A 26,929-nucleotide genomic window follows, 5' to 3' on the forward strand; every position below is an offset into this window, starting at 1 on the left:
GTGGAGTGTCTAGATGTCTGTTAAAGATAACAAAAAAAAAGAGTGGATAAAAGAGATGGAGAGGATTACGTTTTTATTCTTGGGAGAGACAGTGCACTGTGATGATTTACAATGCCCATTTAATTTATTTTAAGGATGAAAGGTTGATGAACTTTAGAAGTTACAGGAGAAGTAAAGAAACATGAAGGAGTTAATGGACAACAAAGTTGAAAAAGTTCGTGACATTTGTGGTTTTTGAGTGATGAATGGAAGGATTTTTAGCTGGAAGAATTGAAAATTCAAAAGTTATTTTCAATGGAGTCAACACCGGACGTTACATTTACTATTGATACTAAGTATTCTGAACGATTCAAATGAAGAAGAATCTGCCACGGTGCGTTTAAAGTTTTGGCTTCCATATGACTGCCAGATAGAGCCAGCATCCAATTTGTGTTATTACAAGAGCTTTGGTTGCACATAAAAAGCTCAAAGGCGGAGTCTTCGACGTGTCGCTCAGAGTAATCATCAACGTTAATCAAGTAAGAATAAAATTCACGCATTTTTCCACGATAAAGTATAAATTTCTAATACTATTATAACTGCAATATAGTTCGTGTTTTTTCAACAAGCGGTCCAACATTGCAACAATAACATAGACAAATTACTACAACATTTGTACCTTAGCTTATCATCAAAATTAATAGAAATAGGAATTTAATATTCTGGTCATTCTCTTACGAGCAGTGTAGGAGGATTGAAATTGCTGTACACAAAATAAAGTGAAAAAATTAAGAACTTTTATATTTGATATTTTTAAAAAAATAATTTAAAATTTTATTTTTAAAAAATAATTCAAAATTTAACAGTTTTAAACATGCCAAAAATAAGAACTTTCATAATCGGATGTGGAATGACGAAGGTAGAAATTCAAGTTTAAAAATATAATTTTAGAATTTCCTCGCAATAATTTGGATCGGATTTTGAAAGAATTTACGTATTTTTAAGGCCCTTACCCTTACTTCTACATAAAATTCCAACAAAAATTTGTTCTAAATTGCTGATAGGGCTACTCTTTGGACTTAAGAACAAAAATAAATTTTATCAGCACTTAAAGTTATCAATAATTAATTTTCTTATTTTCTGCAAGTCAAGTTGCTATCGGAAGAGATTAAATTTAGAAATTGATATTTGTTTAAAGTTCGAAATTCCAGGAACTCGAGAAAACTTTGACTATCCGGATATGGCAAAAGAGGCTGTAACAAAAGCATTGAAAGATGCTAAGATCGATTATAAGGAAGTTAAGCAAGCAACTGTTGGATTTGTCTATGGTAATTAATTGAAGATTATTAAGAGTTCCATAAAATCAATTTTCCATGTATCAATTCCAGGCGAGTCATGCTCCGGACAACGAGCACTCTACCAAATCGGAATGACAGGCATTCCAATCTACAATGTCAACAACAACTGCTCAACAGGTGGAACTGCGCTCATTCTTGCTAAGCAGTTAATTGAAACTGGCCAGAGTGATTGCATTCTGGCTCTCGGTTTTGAAAAGATGAAAAGAGGACCACTAACATTTAAGTGGAACGATCGAGCGATTCCATTGGATAAGCATTTTAAAAAAATGTCTGAAATTGGGGGGAAGCATGCAGGCCCACCAGTACCTCAGCTTTTTGGAAATGCTGGTGAAGAGCATATGCGAAAGTATGGATCAAAGCCTGAACATTTTGCGAAAATTGCCTATAAAAATCACAAACATTCTGTTAATAATCCAAACGCACAGTTTGGTAATGAGTATACTTTGGAACAAATTCAGAATTCACAACATATTTATCGAATGCTAACAAAACTTCAATGCTGTCCAACTTCCGATGGATCAGCATGTTGCATTGTTGCCAACGAAGATTTTGTTCGTAAGCATAAGCTTGAATCACAAGCAGTTGAAATTGTTGCAATGGAAATGTGCACCGAATTTGAAACGTCATTTAGTGAAAATAGTAGCATGAAATTAATTGGATATGACATGACAAAGGCTGCAGCCAAAAAAGTATTTGCACAAACAAACTACAAGCCACAAGATGTTGATGTTGTTGAACTTCATGACTGCTTTTCAGTCAATGAATTGATCAATTATGAGGCACTTGGCTTGTGTCCTGAAGGAAAGGCTCATGAAATGATTGACCGCAATGACAATACTTATGGTAATTTATCCTGAATTTTTGTAATGATTTCATGAAAGAACTTTTCATCGACAGGTGGTAAATACGTCATCAATCCAAGTGGTGGTCTCCTTGCGAAGGGACATCCATTAGCTGCAACAGGTTTAGCACAGTGTGCTGAATTATGCTGGCAATTGAGAGGTGAAGCTGACAAGCGTCAAGTTCAGAATTGCAAATTGGCACTTCAACACAATCTTGGACTTGGTGGAGCCGTTGTCGTTTCACTTTATCGTTTAGGCTTCCCAGAAGCCAATAAGGCAAAGTCAAAGTTGTAGTAAAAAAATCCATAATTCATTATTCAAATTTTATTCCCATATTTTCTTTTTGTATCTTGTTAAATAAAATGAAAATTATTAAACTTTGGTTGTACTCTGTTTTATGATGAAAATCAAAGACAATTAGGACATGCTATCTAATATCCAGCGCAAATAATTCTTGATATTCATGTAAACGTCAGGAAAAACTCCATGTGTATCACATAAAACGCCTCGAGCTAATAATCCATAAAGAAAAGTTCTTTCTTTTCTATCAATAACTGCAGATGTTGTAAGTCCGCCACCTGCATCATGAAAAGAATAAAAATAACTTCTGATTCATTCTAGAATTGCTTTATTAACTCACCCGAGTCACCTAAATTATAAAGAATTTAAAAAATTTTAATTATAAAAATTAAATTAATTAATTGAACATTCTTACCTTTACAACCATGAAGCTTGTCATATCCACCGGCACAAATATTTTCATCATAAACAACAACTCTATGTGCAGCTCTTGATAACGAGCTATTACATTGATTAGCATCTTGAAATCTAACTTCACTTTTTAATAGGACATCCGATTTTCTACCATTGCCTTTAAATATTTAAATTGAAAGGGAGTTGTTCTATAAGTTAGAGCATCCAATGTATAAATAGCATGCATAGTCATGTGAATGCAGTCATGTGTTGTGTCTTCAAAAATTGTCTGTCTCAGGGTTCGTCTCCCTAACAGGCAAAGAGCACTTCGGTACCTAAAAGCGGCCTCTCTGCCTAGTAAAGTCTATTTATAGTTATTCAACATCTTACCAGTCTTTCCCCATCCCGAAATAGTAAAATTCTTGTGTTTAATCCTTTCGATATCTGCCTTCTCATAAGTTGGCAAGCAAATGGTTTTTACATTATGGACCAATGTATTTGCAGAACTAGCCAATTTTAATAAAGCTATATCATGTTCATCAGTACGTTTTGAGTATCGTGGATGCTTGATCACTTCTTCAATCAAAATATCTTGAGTATATACACATGAACCATGACTATCACAATCAGGAGATGTCGATATTGTGTGCTCTCCTAAACGAGCTACATGTCTGTGTTTGGTGACTTTTATTAATATTTATAATTTTAAGAAATTAAGCAAACTTACAAATTATTTTTAATGCAATGCTGAAAAATAGAAAAATTTGTGATTTTTGCAGGTTGATTGCTTTGAATTATAACTTACAGCAGCGGTTAGAACATATCGATCATTAATTAAGTTTCCACCACAGTTCCAGTCAATATCGTCAGAGACATCATCCCTATATCCAAGAAGTACAGCCCAGGGAAATTCAACAAGACCAGCTTTAAGCCAAAACTATAGAGACACTGATACAAAATTTTGGAAATATAAAATTCTTACCAGTAACTCCGATGATTCTTTGCGCCACTTTGATACCACAAGTATTTTTATTAATAAGATGATAATTTGGATGATTTCTGATTTGTCCAAAATTAAGTTTTAATTCACCATATCTCGGCATTTCTTCTGTAGTTGTAGATACTGAAGTTTTAGGTGTCGTTGTGAGTTTTACTGCATAATCTGGACAGCATACCTAGTTCAACAAAGTAATTATGCAAGTTAGATCAACACATAGCAACTATCTTATACTTAATTAGCATAACATTCGTAATTTCTGTGACTTTTCCACCTAAAACTCAATTTTTACGATAGTGTCTGACTCTTGAATTAATTTTAATGAAAAACTTACACCTTGAGGACATTTATGCTTATTTATATCATCAATAACATTTGGTGGAGGTTGACGTCCATATTTTCTTAATAGATTTTGAAAATGGGCACAACGATGAAGCCTTACACATATGGAGTTTGATCCATCAGGCATAACGCAGGAATCATCTATAAAATTTAATCAGTATCAATTAAATTTGTATTATATTCACAGCATCTAAATTTGCATTTTATTAAAATGCTAGAGTACAAACATGAAGAATAGAAGCTCATACATCTCGCAAAGTTGGCGATTGTATTATGAGTTTATAAGAAAATCATTTTCATTTCTAAGGAACTGTTAACTTATCACTTAACGCACAAAAACGACTTTTTGACCCTTTTCTTTATTTAAAGCGTCACTTAATACTAGTCCCTAACAGGCATAGAGCATGCTTTCATGGTACAGAAATACCACTAAGGTACCTAAAAGCGGTCTCTTTGCCTCTTAGGGATATCGGATTCTATTCTCAAATTTGAAAGATTTGCGTAAAAAAACATTAGATGACATTAGAACAGAATAGCTAATACCTTGAGCTTGATTATGAATAATTGAAACTATTAAAACAAGAAAAAATGCTATTTTCTTAGAAAGCATAATCACTGTTAATAATAATCACAATAAATAAGTCACAACTTTACAATTTAAAGAGCAGCTACAGACTGAATATTGATTTTTATTTTACTTATTTTTATAAATGAGAATCTCCAGAGAATCCCTTAATAATCTCAATATGTACTGACGAATAAGATGAAATGAGAGAATTTGGAAATTTCCCTGACATTGACTCGATGAACTTGCAACATTGATTGATTTCGTAAAAATTTTGGTTGATGCGTAACTAAAACAATTGAAATGTCATTTGGGTTAAAGTATTACGCGTCGTTTATGGATGGATGCAAAGAACCGAAATTCAATTAATTAAATAGTTTATTTTATTTAGAATCTCAAATAATTCCTGAACATTCCGCTAAGTTCTTATCAAATTTAAGTCATATTATCTAAAATCCACTTAAAGTAATATTTCACATTCATATAGATATCAGGATACAGCTCAGAATCGTTTTCACAATTAACTCCTCGAGACAGAACTCCATAAAGTGTTACTTTCGGTCTTCTGTTCATTTCCACTGCTGTTGTAAGTCCTCCGCCTGTGAAAGTGAAAAATTGTTAAATAGCAAACAATTTAGTAAAGAACTTAGGGAATGTAGAATCCAATCAGAGCTGTGACTTACCTGAATCACCTGGAATATTTAAATAAGAATAGTTATTATCAATTTATGCTTTTAAATAAATATGCAGAACTCGAAGTTGACTCGAATTTTGTATGAAAAAGTCAAGTCGACTCTACATAAAATTCGACTCAACTGTCCGAATAGGACATATGAGATAATAGAACAAAAATCCGGCCTCAGGACGGCGTGACATTGCCGGATCGACTCTGCACAACACCAGGATCACGCCGGGATGATGATTGTCCTATTTGGAATTCGAGATCTGGTAAAATAATATCAAAACTTACCTCTACAAGTATGAAGTTTATTAAATCCACCGGCACAGATTCTTTCCTCATTTATATCCTTATAACCACAAAGTGAACTTTCAACAAGTTGCAGTTCAGTCTTAAGTAGAACATCAGACTTTATGCCAAATTCTGTAATACATTTCAAGTTGGATACAACTGTCTAAATAGTAATGTTGATTTCTTACCAGATTTACCCCATCCTATAAGGTAAAAGCATATTAGTGACTTCATATTTCCATAATAATAATTTTACATCACCTGTCATAGTAAAGTTCCTTGATTTAATTTTTGTAATTTCAATAGCTTCAATTGTTGGCAAACATATAGTTCTAACATTAATTTTTGTGGTATCTGCAGGAACAGCTAATTTAGCAATGCCAATATCATGTCTAGTTTCCGGTTTTCCATATTCAGGATGTTTTATAGATTTTTCTATCTTAATCTCCTGTACAGGATCTGTGCACGAGCCAAAATTATCGCAATCTTTCTCTGTTGATATTGTGTGCTCACCAAGTCTTGCAACTTCTCTGAAACGATTCGGGAAGTACATAGTAGATGACTTATGACTGATTTATGTTTAGATACTTACAAATCTCTTTTTATGCAGTGCTAATAATTGAGAATGTTTAGAAACAAAATTGTATATCGCATGATCTTATAATCTTCACTAGCATCTACTTACCGCAGCTGTTAAGACATACTGCTCACTTATTAGATTTCCACCACAATCCCAGAGTATTTCGTCTAAACCATCATTGTATCCAAGAAGTACAGCCCAAGGAAATTCATTTAATGCAGCTGTAAGTTATCATGTTTAAGCACTTGTTCAAAAGTCCATTAAGTAGCTACTTACCTTTGATTCCTTTAGCAATTCTTGATGATGTTTGAAGTCCACAGGAATTTGCATTAATTAATCGATAATTTGGATGTTTTCTTACTTCATCAAGGCTTAATTGAATTTCAGCTGGAGGAGGTGGAAAATCAGTTGGTACTCTTGGAATAGGAACCATAGTTACCGGTGCAACGGTTGTTGTGGGTGGTACAGGACAACATACATACTGTGGAAGTGAAATCATCCAATTTTAAGAATATTCCACACAAAATCACATTCCTGTTCAACATTTAATAATAATTACCTTTGGATTTAAACACAAATGAGCACGAATATCATTCACCACACTCGGTGGTGGTTTCCCGCCGTATTGTTTAATTTGATTCTGAAAATGATCACAGCGTTGAATGTAAATGCATGATGATTGAGTAACGCCATCAGGTAGAGTGCATGGAACTTCTAAAAATAGAATTGTTTTTATTAGTTTTTTGCAAATTTAATTCAGAGCTGTGACTAAAAATTTGTCGTCACTTTTTTGGAGTGATTCTTATTTAATCGGGTTTATAAAACGTGTTTTGATTTTTAAGAATATCAAGCTACTAAAGTTATAAATAAATATTGTTTCTATTTTGATTTTGACATTAATTTTAAGAGTATTCGCGATAATCTCAATTACTCAGAAACCCAAATAGCTTTTAATTACTAAAAATAACTTAGTAACCTTTGACTTTGTCTAAAACTGTTCAAAAACTCTTGCATCAAAACAATAAGTTACCTTGCGCTTTAATAACTGTGATAATCAAAATAAACAGCAACAAATCTAAATTCGGACGAATCATTATCAGTTTAATTATGAACTGTGTCTACACATAACAAGGTTTTACAGTTCGCTCAGCTTGAAAGTAAATTATTAACTGAGCTTAGTTCTCACAAAAATCTCAGATTTACTCAATTAAAAGTGAGAATATTTTTAAAACTAATTCAAGGAATGGATTAGTCAGTGAGAGTTACTTTTTTGAGAGAATCAGCTTTGGGAATTCCCAAGAAAAGGAAATTTATAAACAACTCATTTTATTTGTTTGTTATCACTTAAAAATGAATGGTTAATTAATGTTAACGGGGGTCATTTCCTTCAAATTTTTGGCAATATATTGTTGTTTAGGAAAAACCCTGCATAAATATTTTGACAAGCTGTATTCTTGGTAGACCATGTACTACTTGACAATCTTTTATTTGTTAATAAGTGACTCATCAGGACAAACAATGCTTTGGCTTTAGCTTAATAGAATGGGGTGTTCAAAAATTATCAGCAAACAAAACAATTTGATAAGCGCTTGCTGGCAAACCATTAAGCATTAACAAACTATTAACAAATTTAGGATCTGTAACATTGCTTCTTGCCCTAATCATTACATAATTTCCGAACGTTCGTTCGAATAGGTTAACCGGTGTGACTCTGAGTTACTGGATTCGTTTTAAAACAGAGTCATGTCTGATTGTTGGAATTTTCGATCGGTTACCGACTTGTGCTATATTGCTATATCCTTAGATTCAATACATTTGAAAATCTTTACACTTTATAGTGACGTAAAACAGCATCATCATCATGAATATTATACTTTTTGGATATAAACAGCTACCGATAGTACGAATAATATCTTAAAGCATTGTAACTAACAGACATGTTTGAAACATTATGCCCCAAAACAACTCAACTTTAAACATTAATCCACCTTCTCAAAGAACAAATCATGCGGAGTAAATTTATATCGAATGAAATGCACTAACCCGAGCGTTAAAATCCGAAGGCCTTAAAAATTGGTCGATATCAGACGTCACGATTTTGATGGAACAACTTTTTATCTGAACGATGACGTAGTGGTTCCGTAAAGAACACTCTGTGCTGTTCGGATAAATGGATATATTTTGGAAAATGATAAAAGTTTTTAATTCGTACCTTTCTTCATATTCTTTAATGCTTTTATATTTCTTTTGAATATTGTCTTCCTTTTCTTCTTCCATACACACAAAAAATTGGAACAAAATGTGAACCTTAAGGTTACTGATCTTGAGCCTTGAACTTTTTTATTCCAAAGCTTTAATAACATAATTTGCATATCTGTGTGAAAAAAGAATACAAAATTTTTTCAGCTATGAATTTTACACTACAGTTAATCCTTTAAAAATCATGGAATTGTGAAATTTGTGTCACATTGTGGTTTGATAATATTTTCCATTATACGGATGACTTGTTACAACAATCGATAGCTTTAAATTGATTAAATGATTCAATAATTTTATGATGTATGAGTGTCACTTGACTTTAAGATGTGTAGGATGTACAATGGTAGTCAATTTGATATTTAAGTTTCAATTGACAGAGTTTGTAGGCAGTTGATATTAATTTATGAATCATATATTGATCTCAACCTTCTATGAAATCATTCATACAACAATTTACTTGATTATTGACCCAAAACATTTTGATATCCTGCAAAATCTTCGGATCCACCTCCACACAAACTACAAAGTATATTTTCCGTAAATTCCAATTCAATTCTTGAATATGCTGAAAATGTTTACAATTTAAAATATCAGAATGACTTAAATATTTTCATGATAATAAAATTTACTACCTCGACTTCCTTAAGGCATTACTATCTCCACTTCCAGTTTTACTTCTACTTAATTGCAAAATAATGAAAGCTTCTAATTAATTGCAAGAGAATAAAGATGCCGTAAAAACTTATTATAATTACTATGGAATGAAAAATAATGGTTCTGTTCTGGCTGCTTACATTGTAATGGAAAGTATGAAGATTGTTTTGTGGTCTTGTGCTGTTTTTCAAGAAGTTTTTCGAGTGAATGTCCAACAGTTTGGTAAAAAAATAGTTTAAGAAATACTTGTTTTGGGTTCTGGACTGTCCTGTCGATAGTTTAGACAACAAGGAAGAATAAATCTATTCCCAAAATTCTCTACAAGTTGCTTCATGCTGCTCAAGTCTTTAACCACACTCAAAAACAGTTCCAAACTTCGAATATCCTCAATAATTCTCAAGAAATATTTCACAAATTTCAAAATATATCCACAATAAAATATATACATCCACAAATGCGCCATGCAAACTTTCCATAAACCAATAAACATTTCATCTTCACCACATTTCCAAGTTACAACCGCTGAATGCAAAAAGTTTTTAAAGATGAGGAAATGAAAAATGCATTTTAAATTGATCACACAAAAATATCATGTAAAACTTTAAAATTCCATTATGGCTTCGATAATTTCCATTTTATTTGCCATGCATCCATCAAAAAGATGATGATAATAATCATCACATCCCGTCGATGTTCATTCCATCATACCTTGAGTTGTGTTTAATATGAACAAATACAGTACGAAGATGAAACAAGAGCACGTACATTTAAACTTCATCTTATTTCAGTTATATATAATACATGCTGTGCGATGATGTATTTGCAAGCAGTTTAATAACAGCTGTCATCATGAGGAGAATATTTTTAGTATTATTACTATTCTTTTCTTCTGCTCATCCCTTTGTGTATAAAAATAACCTTTGAATGTTGACTTGAAGGATACTTATGACTGATGTAATTGACTAAGGGGGATGGGAGACTTGTGTGGCTTAATAATATTCTGTGGTGACTTATTTCGTGGAATTATAAATTTAATGAAACATGTTCAATGTGATTCGTGATAATTTAGGATGTCCCGATCTGCACACATTGAATTGTGGCCACTCGGAACCTAATAGCATTCAATTGGCTAATCTAGTGGCTTTCGACAAGTCATGGAAGACACACGACATGAAAAATGGCTGAAAATCCGACCTCAGAACAGCGTGATTCTGTTTTCAAGCCAGATTCGATGAAATCCAGTCACAGGCCAGATTCAAGGGGATCTGGGCCCTTTATACACCATGTGCTTTTCAGGAGTCTCATCATTATCCGGCAACATTTCAATATGCATCAATCGGGCATTACAATGACATGAATCATGACCATATCAAAGAAAAATGAAAATACCGTGTGGGCCTTGCCCAAAAAATGAACAAAACGAAACAGAAAAAGTTGTAAATTCAGCAGGATGTTCGGTAATAATTTTTTCCGAGAATTCAACCTGCATATGTCTTCTTAATAATTTTTATTAAATTTTTTTACCCCACATTTTTTTTGTATTTGTTTGCTCCAAATTTTGTGCATGTATGCCTCGAGCCTTAAAGTTTAATGAAGTTCAAGACATAAAATTTATTTAAAACATCAAAGTTCTTCTGAGTAAACTTCCCCTTCATTTCAACGGTAATGAATGATTTTCGTTCTTAGAATTGGTCTGTGTAGGCTGAATATGAACGAGAAACTTTCGAAAAAACATAATGAAAACTTGTAAAAAATTGATTAAAACTTTGCTTTTTTGGTTCCAATTGCTTTAAGGATTTTGAGTAATGTTCATAGCCTTCAAAGTTTGTCATGAATAATAAGGAATAAAATTCTCGGAAAATGGTTGAAATGTCTACCTTCAGCTATAAACCATTTCAAGCATTTGAGTACATCCAATGACAAAAGAACTCAAAGATGGCTAAGTTCCAAGTATTTTTGTCATTTTTATCTAGAATCAATAAAATTCATTCAGATGCTGCACATTTAGGTCAAAGTCAACAAATAGACAGATTTCCTCATAAAATTTATCAATTTCAATTATCAGCAATGCACTTGAATATTTCAATGTGCTAATATAAAGCTTCAGAACTTTTCTAATTACAGCTCTTTTCGGTGACAATTTAGCAAATAGTTTCAGAATAGTGTGGAACACAGACGAAACGTTTTATGTGAATTGTTCTGTGCCAAATTGTCTTTATTGTTTGACTTTGTGTGTGTGCCTGTGTGTGTGATGACATAATAATTGAAGTTGCTAAACGGTTGAATAAGTTTAATTACTGAGAAAAAGTTTTGAAGGCTGATTCTGTTAAAATGTTAGAATTTTTTGCTTTTGTAGCTTGATAAAGTTTTTTGTGATGAAATTAGGTTGATTAAATACTGGACTTGAATGCTGAATTTGTGGAGAGATGGTCAAAATTGTAGTGAAATAGTTAGTGTATTTGATGTGATCCTTAATTTTTAATGGGCAGCTGATTTTGAATTTTTAAGGGAAATAGCACTAACAATTCAAATGTTTACTATGGCACTTCAATCCCGACCGACACAAATGAAGAATGCTCCGCTTTACTAAATGGAAGTTGTCTCCGTTTTGCATCCACTTGGCTGCCAAATTGTGGCGGTTTCCATTTGGTGTTAAAAAATAGGCTTAAAGGAGCCTTAAAAGTTCCGTGACGGAGCCTTTTTCATTTGCGTCGCTCGGATATGTCGCTGACATCATTTAACATAAGACGATCACCTTAGACTTCTTAGAATGCCTTTCACGGATCTAAATTGAGTCTTATCTTGTGTTAATTACATAATTCCTCAACATCCATCTTCTAAGTTATTTGATCTTAAATTCATCCCTATTATATTGTTCCCCGAACTCAAATTAATCAATTACTCACAGCATACACTTCCATAATTCTCACAAGGATTATTATTTTTATCGTGTTTAATTACAATTACTTATATCATCAACAGTAATAACAAACAATTCATTCTGTTTATTGAAACTCATTACTCATTATCCATAGAATTGATAAATTATTATTCAATCAATTTTCAGATTTGTTTACATACATGACATGCCAATTGAATCCTCAATTTGTTGAATAAAATCAAAAAAATTCATTTAAATTTTAAATTTCTGATTGCTTTATATTGTTGGCAATAGAAAATTTTAAGTATTCATTCCATAAAAATCGGGTATAAAAGCTTAAAAAAAAAATTCATAAATCACTTGACTGTATTGTATTTCCACTTTATGCGTTATATAGCTTGAGCATGATGTGTTGTTATGTTATTGTACCACACGCGATAATAAAATGTCTCAAAATTTTTTTCATTGTTATGTGTGAGATTTTCATTCCTTCCCAATATGCTCTTATATTTTTCAATAAACGATATATGCTTTAAAAAGCTACACGGCTGGATGCTTTGTTCACTTTTTTTTATCCTTTATTTCGCCATCCTAACTCATTTTTCATCGTCATTATTACTGCTGTTATTGTTATTGCAGCTTTAGGTCTACTTATTTAAGACATTATACATATATACCTAACTCTACTTTTGTTTTGTTTTTTATTTTGATAAAAATCGTTTTCCATTCAGTAGCGATGCTTATCTAACAGAGGAAATTAAAAAGGAAACAATTCACAGTTTTTCACTTTTTAGCTTTTTATTTTGTTTTTCTAATAAAAATATTTTTTGATTTAAATACCTATAGGATATAAATTTGCATGTATATAATAAACAGAAATGGGTTGCATGGGGTGGTAAAGTGAACAGACAACATACATCGTTGGTTGGTAAGTCTAGGAAACTAAAGGGATTGCTCACAAAAACTTGTTGATGATGATTAGTTCCAATTGATCTACTTTGAATCGTAGGGCGGTTGAATAAAGCAGTTGAACAGGTTACAAACACTTGCTAACATGCTTCATTGGTCATACAAGTCAGGTGTGATCGATGGCCATACTCAAATTGGATCTGAAATTGGGTCTATTACTCAAAATCGAGCCAAACTATGATTATGCCTTATTTTACATGACAAGCTTTCATCTTGTGAGCGCAATCGATACATCTTTCATGCTCCAATCACATTTTAGGTTGCTTAAAAATCAGTTGAATTCGAAATTAGCTCTAAACTTACCCCAAGACCCCAAAGATGCAAACCATTTAAATCACAATAAAATTACAATCTAGAAATTTACTATTCTTGTTAATATTTTGAAAACAGATCCCTAAAGTGTAACCCAGTAAGTAACCACATCATGGCCACAAAAGAGCACTTGAAGATATTTAAAATGCATTTTTTTAATTCGAATGCGGCTTAAAAAAACTAAGTTACTAAAGTTCATAAATTCACATAAATTTTATCTCAATTGCTTATACTGCAAGTGCAGAATTTTATCTCACAACATTTTTTTGTTGCATCTCTTTTTCGACTGCATTTATATCCAAATAACAACAACAATAACAATTTTTTTACTAAATATTGAGAGCAAAAAAAAGAAATTTAATGAAAAAACCTCAGATAAAATATTATTCCGACATAATAAAGTTCCCTCATTGTATATGTGTGAGAATTTTATTTTTTTGTTGCCATTCCTGCTTCCTACGTTTGCCATATTTTCATTTTCATTTATTCCAAAAAAAAAAGTATTGACGCTGCTTGAGAAAAACTTTTTTTTTTGGACATGCAGAAGCAATTTTATGGCAATTTTATGAACTGTTTGCAATGATATGTATTTCACTGTATCCTACTGTATGTATTTTATTGTCACGATGACCTTCCTATGAGGCATCTGAAAGAGATATGGGAATAAAGTGGACAATAAAGTTTTTGAACAAGGGATGAGGAGCTTTAAAGTATTTCAGGAGATGGAATTTTTGAAATTGTTCAATTTTAAATTCCTTGAAATTTTTTAAATTTTTCAATTTTTTAAAATTTTAAACTTCTGAAATCATTTAAAAATTTTAAAATTTTAAATTTTTGAAATCTTTTAAATTTATGAAATATCTTAAATTTTTGAAATCTTTTAAACTTTTAAAATCTTATAAATTTTTGAAATCTTTTAAAATTTTAAATCTTTTGAATTTTTGAAAGCTTTTAAATTTTTAAAATCTTGAAATTTTTGAAATCTTTTAAACTTTTGAGATCTTTTAAATTTTTAAAAGCTTTGAAATTCTTAAAGTTTGAAATCTTTTAAATTTTTGAATTCTTTTGAATTTTTGAAATCAATTAAAATTTTAAAATCTTTTAAATTCTTTAAATCTCTTAAATTTTTGAAATCTTTTAAATTTTTTAAATCTTCTAAATTTTTGAAATCTTTGAAATTTTGAAATCTGACCTTTTTTGTAAGTTCCTAAACAAATTTTGATCTTCTGAAAATCGTTCTTACTTCTCCCTTGATCAATACACTGTAACAACCTCAACTCTCATACAAATAGATCCGCAATAATATTATTTTCTGTCTCTCTGTGTGTAAATTATGCAATAGAAATAAAGAAAACATCCAAAGCAAGCACAAAAAAAAAGTTCAACTTTTATGATTGAAGAATGATGAGACGAGATGGAAATAAAAATGAAATATCTTAGGGGCAAAAACGAAACTTTTCTTCCATTTTATTCCAACACAATCAATCAAAATTGAGGCATCGCATAAATCTTCTCATCCACAATACATCTATAGTAAATAAAAGAGTAAGTGTTAAAGATGAAAATGATAAAAATCAGTATTATGACGATGAAAATCGTATCCAAAAATGAACGACAATCATGATAATAATGATGACGACGTTAGTGGTGTTTATTATTACTATTGGGTGTTGTTGATGATACAAGCGATTATAAAAAGGAACACGATAATAACGACAATGATATGAGGATGATGAAGTACATGACGTGATGAACATAACTGATGAAAATGATTTCGATGGAAAAATTTCTTGTTCAATTGAATAAGAAGAATGAAAATCATGAAAAATTATTATGTGGATGTGATGGCAGGCAGGCAATTAACAATAATTGTATAATGTACCTGAAAAGCTTTTTAAATGAGTATGGAGCATGTGTGCTTGAATGTTAATGATAAATTTTACAGCATTTTCGAAATGTTTGCATTGAAAATTTTAATGGTAAAGTTTGACGTTGTTACATAGGTGACAATTTGCTGCGTATATAGTCATTGAACAATTTTAAGTAGGAAGCTTCCTCATAACACTAAATTGAATGTCCAATTTAACGATAACTTCATCAATATCCAATCAAATCGTCTCTAAAATTGACCCACATTGTTATATTCAATTTCAAATTTTAATGAGTTTGACTATAAAAGCTTAATTACCGTAAAAAGTAATTCCAACATATTCCAAAAGCAATTACATTTTACTCGCACAAAAGTCATACAGAAAGTGTCATTAAGCTCAAGAAAACGTTCATAGAGAAGAAGAAAAGTAATTAGACAACTTAGCAGCTCATTTGTGGAGTATGACCATGAAGTTTTAGAGTTTTGAACAGTTTAAAGCAAGTTTTTAATTAAGATTATTGTGGGGAAGATGAGTGATTTTTGATATTTTAAAATTGTGTTTTTTAAGTGGCTTGAGAGTCATAATCGTCCAAAGAATTCTTGGGAGGACGTTTTTGGTAGAGACAGTGTAGCACTTGGGATTGGCGATTGGCAAAGGGCAGCCAGCGTTAGAGCCAGTTTTAGACGTCATCTGAGAGAGGTCATGGATCACAGCTGATTTGTTGGACCAGCGAAGCAAGGAAGTAAAAATGGCACAATACGCCTTAAAAATGGGTCAAAATTTAACGTCATGAGGCCTTTAGAGCAGCTTTAATTCTAAGCAGTGTCACTGGTGTCCTAGCAAATACAGTGTTATGTTCGCGTGGGTAGGATGTGCTCCTTAAAATGTATTTTTACATCTGTTACAACTTGTAATCGATATCCATTAATAGTAGTAAATTGAACCTATAAATCCAATTACATAGAACCCTTTGTAATCTTAACCTAAACATAGAAACAAATATTCATAAATTTCATTCGCTATGATTACTTCCAACTCATAAAAAACCATATTGAGCCCAACTGTTTAAGCATAAAATGACTCTAAATTTATTAAAATTTCAATACAACATCCAAAATTACCCAATAAATTTTCAATAAACCTAAATAAATCAAATCAATTAAATTACATTCATTCAAAATTAGATTAAAAAATTGTTTCCGTCATCACCTCAACAGTGACAAAAATCCTGAACGAGAGAATTGCCATAAAATTTTTCTAGCACATTCATTCTATGGTTTGGAGAGGAAGAAAAATCGCATTAGGGTGACACGATACGATTATTTTATGCTACAATAAATAATATCACTGATACCGCATTAAATTCAATGATTTGTAGGCTTTATACATTTACAGGGTCTCTGTATGTATACAGAAGCCATTTAATCATGGTGATATTTTGCAAAAAAAAATATAAAACATTTTTTTACTCTCCTTCTGCTGTTGCATGCCTTTGCCAACCACAATACATCAACATTGCCGCACCAACCGCACTTTGATAGAATGTATAGCGTAGAGCAGAGGGAAAAAAATGGTCAGGATGAAAAAAAAAATAATAATTTTTTCTCGCTACACTTCACTAAACAGCCAGTGAATTTCAAGTGTTTATTTTCAACGATGCGGAAATATTTTTGAGGTAAATCTCCGGATTTGATTTATCGTCATTCTATGAAAAAAAATGGCTATGGCTTTTGGTATGCGGCAATGTGTTTTATTTAATATTTTTTTTGGATCCGCGGACCGAACGAAAAATTCTTTTACAATCATCTCAGCATGATGAATAAACAAACAACAGTTTGATTTCTCTCGCCTTTTTGTCGAAAATGAAAGGGATTTCTTTCCTTTTTTATCCACCAGCATAATGTAAATAGCAAACCTTAGATTGGCTCAACCGCAATAATGAATTTTCTTTGACGGTTATTTTCGTTTCATTTCCATTCATTTAAGCCTGTAATGAGAAACGAAAGATGAGAAAATTGTGTGAATTTTGACAATTCCCATGGAAATGAAGAAGATTTATAATGAAAATTGATACAAGTTGGAAAGTCCGATGATGACGGTTTGTGTTTTTCAGTTACTTACCTGCAACCTTAGGTCACAACATAAGGCTTTTCATAATTCTCTGTTGCTGGCTCTATCACCTAGTTTGTACGAATTGTCTGTTCGCGATTTTTGGTTTGTCTCTGACCGGTGACAAATCTTAGAAACTTTCATTATGCTTAGTTCATAGGGAATGGTTTGTCTTAAAGCTCTAAGAGCTCGGTAGTGGCAATTAACTGCTAACAAATACGAAGCGTTTTAAATTTTTCATATCCTGTGAATTGTAGGGCGTTGGATTTCAAGGGTATAATGCGCAAAACATGAAGTCCAGTTAACACATTACCTCTCGTACCCAAGTGCCTAACATCAACCTTCTTGTGGTGCATTACAATCTAACTGGAGCAAATGAAACGGGTTTTACACACATGTTTGGATGTTTACTGGCAACTGCAAGCTCTAGGCTAGATTACGTGATGCTTGTAACGTCGATAACTGAAGTTAATTGAAACGTCAACAAAGAAACATTTAGTTAAGGCTTATCTTAAGGTTCTTTTCATATCAACAAAGTAATACAAATAAGACAATTTCCTAATTCGCCGAAATCTCAGCGGATGTGAAGAATAATGACGTCTAAATCAACATATGTATATGCATATGTTATTGATGATCCAAGAGCAAATATTTGATTCTATATCTCAAAAAAAGGGTCCCCAAACCTTTCTCTATCAAGGTCGAAATATGATATTTGTGAACTTTTTTTTTCCTAAGGTCGAGTTTCAATTATTCAATTTTATTCTGTGATATTCATACATATTTATATTATCGACATTCTACATATATCTCCACGCCCACAATATAAAGCCGATATAACAAATGCTATCAGGATCAATATTGGAACAAAATATTATCGGTTTTTTTTATTGGTATTTATTGGATATATATCGAATAACAGACAATACTTTAATATATGTAATATGCAGTTACTATGCAGCATATTGAACATATTGCTGTAAATATTCTTATCTTTGGTATCGTAAATATTGTATCAACGACAGGTAATGTCTATAAAATGTTATGGCAACAAAAAAACTTATCTTGATTGAATTTTTACGCAATTTTTTTCTGATTTTACATTTTTAAGGTAGTCAAGATGTTTTACATGCAGACAAAGTCAATAACATGACAGCACCAACAACAAAAAATCATGCTATTTCAATTTTAGAGCTTACGACTAAAAACAAAAAACGCAAAAATTCAATTAATCATAAATACTAAGAACGGATATTTGATGTTTTAATTCCATTGGACGGTTTCAAGGGGTTGAATACGAAAGGAAGCTGAAAGCGGAAGGAATGAAAGAAAATAATAATAATTTTTAACGAAAAAGTATGGAATATGAAAATTTTTCACTGAGAAAATAACACTAGAAATTTATGCAGATTGAATCATTAGGGGAAAGGAGATGATCGTTAAAAAATATTAGAAAAATGACTGAATTTTACTAATGCTGGCCTGTTTATGAAAACTTTCATTTTATCTCATTTATTTCCTTACTTTCTGACATATTTTCTGAAGATGAAGGAACGTTTTGGATGAAAATATAAAGGCGTATAATGATTATTGAGATTTGGGGGTTGGAACTGTGTAAATGAACAAAAGGAAGGCTTAAGAACTACCAGAGAAGAGCTGTTGATAGGAATTGCATTGCATAAGGTAATTGGCAGACGGAAGACAGTTACCCATGGAACTATAAGAGACGTCTAAGCCCGAGAGCCACAAATCTTTTGAGAATTACCTTCTTTTATTAGCAATATGACTGCCATATGATGCCATATGTGATTTCAACAGTGGGCAAAATCTTCATCATTAGTGTCGCTCGGGAAGACAGGTCATGAATCGCAACTGAACTAAACGAACAGCGCAGCAAGTAAGGTGTTTAGGGCTGTATATTTTATTGAACTTCATTGAATTCACTTGGAGATAAATCAGATCCGGAACTTAAAATTGAAAGAACTTGTTCATTCCCGAACAGATAAGGAGTATGTTCAATTATATTCTTTAAATATACTCATGGGTACGCTCATATAGTAGAATGTTCATTGTCCGATATGGATTCTAGAGGATGTAATTCTGAATTACATGAAGCTGCCTGACTACATCTATAAGATAGCAATAAGCCAAAAATCCCAAAAAAACCACCTATCCAGCATCAAACCCTGCATCTCTCAACATTAAGAACGAATGCGGTAATTTTATTTAACCAAAGTAAAAAGAAGCAACAACAAAAAAATATTACCATAAATTACAATCTACTCTATACTATATTCCATAGCTTAAGAACAGAAAAGCTACTTGCGTAGGCAAACTGATTCATAAAAGAAAAACTTTTACATCGCTTCCCTTACTGAAAGTAAAATGCTGTTAAATGTAATAAGATACTTCAAAAATATAAACAAGGAAATAGATACAATAAAAAAATATAAACTTTCTCGTGTCTTGATTTTTTATGGATCTTAAGCCACAAGCTTTTTCATTGTTTTAAATTTCCTTTGGAATATTTTACTTTTAATACAGCACACAAAAAAATCCATATCGTTGTTGATCATTGCCGATGGCTGACTGAATATGCTTATTTCCATTGTACTTGTTTGATGTTATTGAATTTCATAAATCAGGTATGATAACAAGCAGGTATGATGAGAGAAATATCTTTAAGATAGAATAGATTGTGAATATTTAATGGTCTTTAATGGTTCAGACATTAAAAATAAGATGATGCTTTAATATTTCTATTCATGAAGTAAAATACTTTTATGATTCATGGGCAAGTCAAGATGATTTTTAAACAGCAGCAAAATGTCATCGGAATTTAAAACAAGATTTATAATGCATGCATTATACCGAGCGACACAAATGGAATGCAAATCCTTAACGGGTCTATTCCGGATATGGCGATTTATTGATACAAAATGGAATTATAGACAGCTAGGAGGCTATCCCCAACAACACAAATGAAGTACGTCCAGCAAAGAAAGTAGGCACAAAAGTGTCACAAATGAAGAAGACTCCCCCACGGATCCTTTCAGTCTTCGTCATAAAAACAATAATTAACATGAAATTAAAGGAAGTTACCTCTATTTTGCGGACATTTGGCTTCTCATGAATGCGGATTCCATTCACCCGAAAAGCACAAATTGCTTATTCTTTCAAATGCTGACTCCAGACCGGCGTCATTTTACACTCGACATTCACTTGCTTTACTAGACCCGATCCATAGCCTCTCAATTGCATGGTTGCATGTGCATATACATGCATGGACATATCTTTAAGAAGAACAATAAATACGAACAGAATATGAACTTTAAGAAATATTCAAATTCTAAATTCTAAATTTTTTATTACCAAATATAAAGCTGATGCTGTTGAATAATTCTTGGAAAATGTGAAAGTGTGCAATTTTTATTGTTTTTCAAACGTGTTTTTATCATGATTTTGCTGATTTTGTTTTTTTAATCTTTATAGATCAATTATCCAAAAAAAACCTATTAATTAAGTCCAGAAAAGGTCAATTGCAAATTTTTGACCGTTAAAAATGTTACGCAAACAATTGATTAAAATAAATTATACCCTTGAAATTTTTTACGCTTGTGTCAACAGCACTTGCCTCCATAGTATTCAATATCAAACCGTCATTAATATTATTACCTATATCTATATTTGTGGAATGTAAGTTACACGTGATGAGTTAAAAATTATTAATTGATTAGATTATGTGCAGCACAAAAAGGTGTACGTGTTTGTTGTGATAAACAAGGTCTCACGTGAAGTCTTATCAAAATTTAAATAGCATTGCTTGTGTTGATAAAAAATTTTAAAAACATAATTAAATCATAAAAAGTAATTTTAGACATTATTATCAAAAATATTTGAATTAAGATAACAGTTGCTGCACACTTATTAGCTCTTTAACACTTTTCTGTTGATTATGGATGTTTAATGTTTAATTTCTGCTTTATTAATGACCATTAATGAATATATTTAATGTCAAATTTCAGCTTAATTAAAGAATATTTAAATTTTTAATTAATTTACCAAAGCAGTACATCGTGTAAGCTAGGGAATCGCTACATCACTGTCGACAGGAGAGTTCGAAGTCAACTCGAAGATTATAGAATCTAGTCGACTTTTTTACACAAAATCCGAGTCAACTTCGAGCTCTGGTCAACAGCAAGGTGCAAAGTTGCACTGACAGCACCATAACTGCTGATTTCGACCCATTTTCACATTGACAAATGTGGTTCGCTGCATTGTGTTACTCGGGTTCATTTTATTGTTGTAATCATTTTTTTAATTTAATTTATTGTTGATAATTATCTTATTTAAATTTATTATATTTCGGAAATGCTGAAAATGACATTTCATAAATTCCTATTATCTATGATTTTAAAGCTTTAAGTGTTCATTATTTATAAATTCATGAATCAGTTCATTTCACACTTATTTTTTGTATTGAAAAAATAGTCATTTTATTAAATATACTTTTTAAAATGACATTAAATTAAACCACATGAAAGTACATAAAATATTTTGCAGTCTTTCCGGATTGCTTATAAGTTCCTCAACATAAATTGAAATCACCACATTGACTCAATATCACTTCATTTAATTCCTTTAATATTTTGACTGTTTTCAATCTTCCAGTAAACATTATAAATCCATAAACATTCTTTACCATGTAAAGTTCAAGATTTATAAAGAAATCCTTGATTCAACTTAGACCCCTCCTCCATCCACTTGTCAAACCTCTCAGCCATTTCATTTGACATTTCATTTTTATGTCCACCAATTTTTCCTTTTCTTATTTGACCTTGAATAATTCCAGTTCCGCCTGCAAGTTTATTCATCTCTTGAATGAATTTATCATTGTTACATGCTTCATTTTCTGAAAATGAATAAGGATTTATAATTTGCATGAGTTAATTTAGCATCATTTAATGATTATTAATTATTATTTGTGTATGTTAAGAGAAAGAAGTGTGTTTGATGACACATTAGAGGTGGAGTCAGATATTACGACTTGGGCTAAATCAAAATAAACTTGGGAGAGGAGTTTGGTAATTGTTTCAAATCATATTCATAGGATTTATAGGACCTAATAATATTCATGTTTAATTACAGTGAATTTTGAATCAGCGGCCGACATTCAAGTAGTACAAGATGGTTTGTTGGTCCAAAATCTGGCACCAGGGCAGCATGACTCTAGCATGGTTCTAGATTTGAACCAGAATCGTCCCAAAACAGAGTCACGCCGCTCTGAAGCCGTATTTTTGATCAATTAATCAACTTGTCCTACTTATTTAGGTCAAAACTGATTAAATCACCATAAAAAGTACAAAAGACTGTAAAGTTTGACGACTGATGGTCTAAAAAATTCAAAGAATACTCAACTTGACTAAAACTAACAATACTGTAATTTAAGAATATGCAAATTTTATGCGACTTGACACAGCCATCTTGAAATTCTGTAAATGTCTCTCTCGTTGTATCAAAATCAAACAATTTGTGCTGCGTCATTTGAGAATATTTACAACATTATCATTCTAAAGAGCACTAGAAGTCAACAACAAACGCATTTTGTAATATCATTGCACCCATATTGACTTAAAAAGGTCATCAAACCAGCACAATCTTAAACATGAACTACTTGAAAAATCACTTACTTTTCATCGAATCAAATTGCATGTGTTCCTTTAACAATTTAAAGTTCTCGTCTGAAATCTCCTTTCCTAAAAATTTAGCAACTTTATGGATTGTATCGTCCATGTTTTGTGTCACCCACTCATATGTCAAGTACATTATATTGGGATAATCTGGTAAATTGATGTAGTTCAAATAATGCTCTCGATATGGAGTAAATAAGACTTTGTCGTTCATAAAATCTTCATAAAACTCATCGAGCGTTCCTTGTATATTGGCCATATCTTTTAAGAAATAATACGTTGAGACAGCAACATCCTTAACATTCCTTGACATGTGAATGATTTTAGGCTTTTGTTGCCAAATATCATCAGGTAGAAATTGAACTGGAAAATGTGATTTGAAGCATCGAGGACGTGCCATATCTTCCATTCTTTCATAATTTTCACCATCACGATATCTTTGTGTGTAGTCATAGACACTGGTAAAGGTTATATTTAAAGAAAATTGTTCTTAGGATCAAGGAAAAAGGTTAAACTTACTCAAAATACGGAAATCTTTTTCCACGAATAATACTCTTAGCCTTGACAAAGTCAAAGTCATTCACAATAAGCCAAATCATCTCCTGCATCATTGTATTTCCACTTCTCATATATCCACACAAGAATATGTCGTCAGGATATACTTTGAAGTCCTTTGCTTTATCCCATAGCCAAAAATTATTTTTTTCACAAATTTTACCATGAAACGACGTCACCGGAGTGAAGTTTTTCCATTTATCACCCTTTACTTTTATGGATATAAGATTGTGCATCCATTGTGTGTTATTTGTAGGATCTTGTGACTCCTTTAATATTTTAACTAGCTCAAAATGCTTTGACATCTTTACAATTTAAAGTTTCTTTAGTAACTGACTTTACTACGTTTGAGAATATATTTTTTTTTGAAGTAAATAAAAAATCAAGACGAGTTGTGTATGGAATATGTGAAGATAAGAAACTTTATTAATTAGAGTATGAAGATTTGTTGGTGGTTTGTCTGCTTGTCTGGGTGGTTTAAATGTGTAGGTTTAATTGGTTTTCGTTGTTTTGGATGCTATCAGGTAAGTAATTAAGATATTGACGGAATTAAAGGCAAGTAAATTGTAAAATTGAATGATAATTGCTTATTAATATGAATTATCATTTGATAAAGTAAAATATAATTTTCAGTAATTTTTAAGCCTTAATTAAGTATACTCAAATGATCTTAAATTTCAAATCATACCAAATTAATCAAGTTTCAACCATTTTTCTGAATGATATTAAAATTCCCAAAATCTCAACTTCGATGAATTTTAAAAATTCTGGAACGATAACGAGACCTAGGCAGAGATCTGGACCAAGACCTGGACCGCTATAGGAACTACAAGAGAATTCTTCGAAGCCTCGATCTCCGCCTTTACAATCCTTACTTGATATAGATCATTTATTACTGTCTTAGTGAATACAAAGGAAAATGATTGACCAATCCTAAATTATACAAAGAAATTGCGTATTTCAGAATCATAAAATTCCAAACTATTTCAAAATTCTTTAAACATACTAAATCTTACTGTAAAAGATTAAAATTAAAAAATTTCAATAAATTCTCTGTTCAAAAAAGTTGGAATTCCCGTAAAATCTTCACATGAAATCATTCAATGATTCATTTCTTCCCTCTTTTTGTGCTTCCCTAAGCTTTTCTGGAACTATTTATTTCTTAAATATTTATGCTTTTTACATAAAAAATATCAAATTCTAACAAACGAATGGAACTTAAAAATCTGATTAACAATACTTTATTTCGTCAAAAAACAGGTTCCATTGTTGCCGAATCATTCTCATGTTTTATAAATATCATCGTGCGAGTAAATATAGTATTCAAATATGATGTGACTCAGTGTGCGTCTGTATGTATACATGTTAACACGTGCGACAAATTCATCTCAATCTTCTTGATCTATGTTAAGATCTCAATGTTAAAGTTAATGTATGTTAATTGCAAAAAGAATTGGTTTAGTTGGAAGTACTGAAGATATTGAGAAGAAAAGGGTGAGTAGACCGAGTAGTATGTTGTGTTGAAATTGTGATTTGTTGGGAATTTGAGAGCTTTTACCGCAAATTAGACTTTTTTAATCAAATTGCAAATTTTAAACATTAAATTACTAAAATAAAATTATTAAAACTCAATTGGAATTAAAATGACACTTAAAACAATTAAAATCAAATTCCAACTCTTATGCTGCTCGGGGCGATTTTATTTCAAAAAGCTGAGAATCTACATTTTTTCTAAAAAACCAAAAATCATCATGACTCAGCATATTTTTTTTCTTTGTAACCAATCACATTAAAGCTGTTTAAGTTTATTGTTTGCATTTATTATGCGCTGCAGATAATGAAATGAATAAATAAAGTTGTTGAATTATCTGTTTACTATTATAAGTATCAGTGCATTGTGTCGTTGCAAATAAAGTTTCGAAATCCATTGCGAAAGTTGATAACAAGAAGTAATAAAGTATCAATGTTTAGTTATGAAAAGTTGCTGCATTAAGTGTAAAATTGGTATGGTGAAATATTGAAACAAAGTATTGAACTGAATGGCCATCAAACGGGCTATTAAGTAACTTTAGTTCATTGAAAGATTAGAATACTTACGACACTAATTCTTAGTTTAAAATATTTTTATAGGCGATTTAAAATTGGTCAATTTGATTTTATTTTAAGTGATTCATTATTATATTTTGTAGATTAATATTTCGACAAGGGCATCTAACGATAGAGCTAGATTCAGAAGCCAACTAATAGAGACCATGGATCACAGTTGATCGGTTGATTCGGCCAGTAAAGTAAGTTAGAAGTATATTTTCTTAAGCAAAATCAATTAATTTCACATGCCTTCATACATGTAATTCTGAAAAACAATATTACATTTAGTAACATCAAATGGAAGTTGCCTCTATTTGACAGCTATATGAATGCCAAACAGAAGCGGCTTCCATTAGATGTTCATAATAGAGCTTTAGAGAAGCCTAGAATGCTTTGTGATCTAAAGATATTTCAAATTGTAGTCTACAAAGTGTGAAAAGAAGACAAGTCTTAGTAAAACATTGGTGAGAACAACCGTTTAATTATATCAATCAAAAAATGTTCATTAAAATGTCGCAAAACAGAATCAAATTGTAGAATAATATTTGAACTCTTATTTATTTGCATTTATAATTATCTCATCATTAAATTGAGTCAAAATGTACACAAAACTTTCCAAGGTTTTCGTCAACATCAAAATTTACTTTACTTTTTTCATCCAGTAAGAATAAAAGAATTTCTCAAGCGTGCAAAGGCGGATAAACTTTATCCATAAGAGACATACTGAGTTTAAAGGAATCCAGCGAGGCAAAAAAACGAAAAGTTTGTCAATTTTTCTTCTTATTATAAAATATCAATGTAGAAGAAATCTGTCAAAAATTTTTCTTTCCTTTTTTTTTCTTTCCAAATATTTTTTAAGGCACGCAAAGAACATAAACAACTGTAAACGATTTGTGTCATAAATTTCTTCTTTTCCTTTTTTTCTTTTTACTTCCTTTAAGTATAAGAAATAATATAAAAAAAGAGAGAAAACTTGTCAGCATGTGTATCTAAATATTTTATTACTTTATTGAAAACGAAAGTAAGGTTTTCGATGTTTTGCAATTTAAATACAGATGGCTTTTATGTATCTCTATATGTCATGTTACGTGCGATTGACTATTAAATTGACAAAAGAAAAAGAGAGACACGGCTTCAAAAGCACAAAACTTTCATTCATCATTAAACCAAACAATTTATTTGATCCTAAAAAATTGAGAAATATGAAATGGGATG

At 31.3% G+C, this 26,929-nt stretch overlaps 4 protein-coding genes across 4 annotated transcripts; 1 reads left to right on the forward strand and 3 right to left on the reverse strand.

Annotated features, from left to right (window-relative positions):
* The first annotated feature begins 796 nt into the window (after nucleotides 1-796).
* On the forward strand, nucleotides 797-2,495 carry LOC139098333 (sterol carrier protein 2-like). The gene is made up of 4 exons (XM_070650485.1): nucleotides 797-898; nucleotides 1,178-1,307; nucleotides 1,368-2,180; nucleotides 2,235-2,495. Exons 1-4 carry the CDS (start codon nucleotides 854-856, stop codon nucleotides 2,471-2,473), a joined length of 1,227 nt encoding a protein of 408 aa, XP_070506586.1. The 5' UTR covers nucleotides 797-853; the 3' UTR covers nucleotides 2,474-2,495.
* A 69-nt stretch (nucleotides 2,496-2,564) lies between these two features.
* LOC139098447 (serine protease grass-like) lies at nucleotides 2,565-4,338 on the reverse strand. Its single transcript, XM_070650656.1, has 7 exons — nucleotides 4,204-4,338; nucleotides 3,855-4,047; nucleotides 3,600-3,672; nucleotides 3,263-3,543; nucleotides 2,895-3,050; nucleotides 2,820-2,828; nucleotides 2,565-2,757 (listed from the first exon to the last, which is right to left on the reverse strand). The coding sequence occupies exons 1-7, from the start codon at nucleotides 4,336-4,338 to the stop codon at nucleotides 2,597-2,599; spliced, it is 1,008 nt and encodes a 335-aa protein (XP_070506757.1). The 3' UTR covers nucleotides 2,565-2,596.
* A 1,601-nt stretch (nucleotides 4,339-5,939) lies between these two features.
* LOC139098449 (serine protease grass-like) lies at nucleotides 5,940-6,759 on the reverse strand. Its single transcript, XM_070650657.1, has 4 exons — nucleotides 6,603-6,759; nucleotides 6,432-6,547; nucleotides 6,339-6,358; nucleotides 5,940-6,276 (listed from the first exon to the last, which is right to left on the reverse strand). The coding sequence occupies exons 1-4, from the start codon at nucleotides 6,757-6,759 to the stop codon at nucleotides 5,940-5,942; spliced, it is 630 nt and encodes a 209-aa protein (XP_070506758.1).
* Nucleotides 6,760-22,064: 15,305 nt separating this feature from the next.
* Nucleotides 22,065-23,969, reverse strand: LOC139098219 (sulfotransferase 1E1-like). The gene is made up of 3 exons (XM_070650349.1): nucleotides 23,591-23,969; nucleotides 23,072-23,529; nucleotides 22,065-22,293 (listed from the first exon to the last, which is right to left on the reverse strand). Exons 1-3 carry the CDS (start codon nucleotides 23,929-23,931, stop codon nucleotides 22,094-22,096), a joined length of 999 nt encoding a protein of 332 aa, XP_070506450.1. The 5' UTR covers nucleotides 23,932-23,969; the 3' UTR covers nucleotides 22,065-22,093.
* Between the last annotated feature and the right edge of the window lie 2,960 nt (nucleotides 23,970-26,929).

Source organism: Chironomus tepperi, unplaced genomic scaffold (genome assembly GCF_022539635.2).
Source record: "Chironomus tepperi strain 1889 unplaced genomic scaffold, CSIRO-AGI_Ctep_v1 contig_445, whole genome shotgun sequence".
NCBI classification, from domain to species: Eukaryota; Metazoa; Arthropoda; class Insecta; order Diptera; family Chironomidae; genus Chironomus; species Chironomus tepperi.

Bases quoted from the DNA above. Each gene is read 5' to 3' on its own strand.
- LOC139098333 (XM_070650485.1), top strand. From the start codon at position 854: ATGCCAAAAATAAGAACTTTCATAATCGGATGTGGAATGACGAAG. The intron at 899-1,177 runs GTAGAAATTCAA...ATTTGTTTAAAG, and splicing joins TCGGATGTGGAATGACGAAG to TTCGAAATTCCAGGAACTCG. The intron at 2,181-2,234 runs GTAATTTATCCT...TTTCATCGACAG, and splicing joins CCGCAATGACAATACTTATG to GTGGTAAATACGTCATCAAT.
- LOC139098447 (XM_070650656.1), bottom strand. From the start codon at position 4,338: ATGCCTGATGGATCAAACTCCATATGTGTAAGGCTTCATCGTTGTGCC. The intron at 4,048-4,203 runs GTAAGTTTTTCA...TTGTTGAACTAG, and splicing joins AGCATAAATGTCCTCAAGGT to GTATGCTGTCCAGATTATGC. The intron at 3,051-3,262 runs GTAAGATGTTGA...AAATATTTAAAG, and splicing joins TTCGGGATGGGGAAAGACTG to GCAATGGTAGAAAATCGGAT.
- LOC139098449 (XM_070650657.1), bottom strand. From the start codon at position 6,759: ATGGTTCCTATTCCAAGAGTACCAACTGATTTTCCACCTCCTCCAGCT. The intron at 6,548-6,602 runs GTAAGTAGCTAC...GATAACTTACAG, and splicing joins AATTGCTAAAGGAATCAAAG to CTGCATTAAATGAATTTCCT. The intron at 6,277-6,338 runs GTAAGTATCTAA...GAATCGTTTCAG, and splicing joins CACTGCATAAAAAGAGATTT to AGAAGTTGCAAGACTTGGTG.
- LOC139098219 (XM_070650349.1), bottom strand. From the start codon at position 23,931: ATGTCAAAGCATTTTGAGCTAGTTAAAATATTAAAGGAGTCACAAGAT. The intron at 23,530-23,590 runs GTAAGTTTAACC...AACCTTTACCAG, and splicing joins AAAAGATTTCCGTATTTTGA to TGTCTATGACTACACACAAA. The intron at 22,294-23,071 runs GTAAGTGATTTT...ATTCATTTTCAG, and splicing joins GCAATTTGATTCGATGAAAA to AAAATGAAGCATGTAACAAT.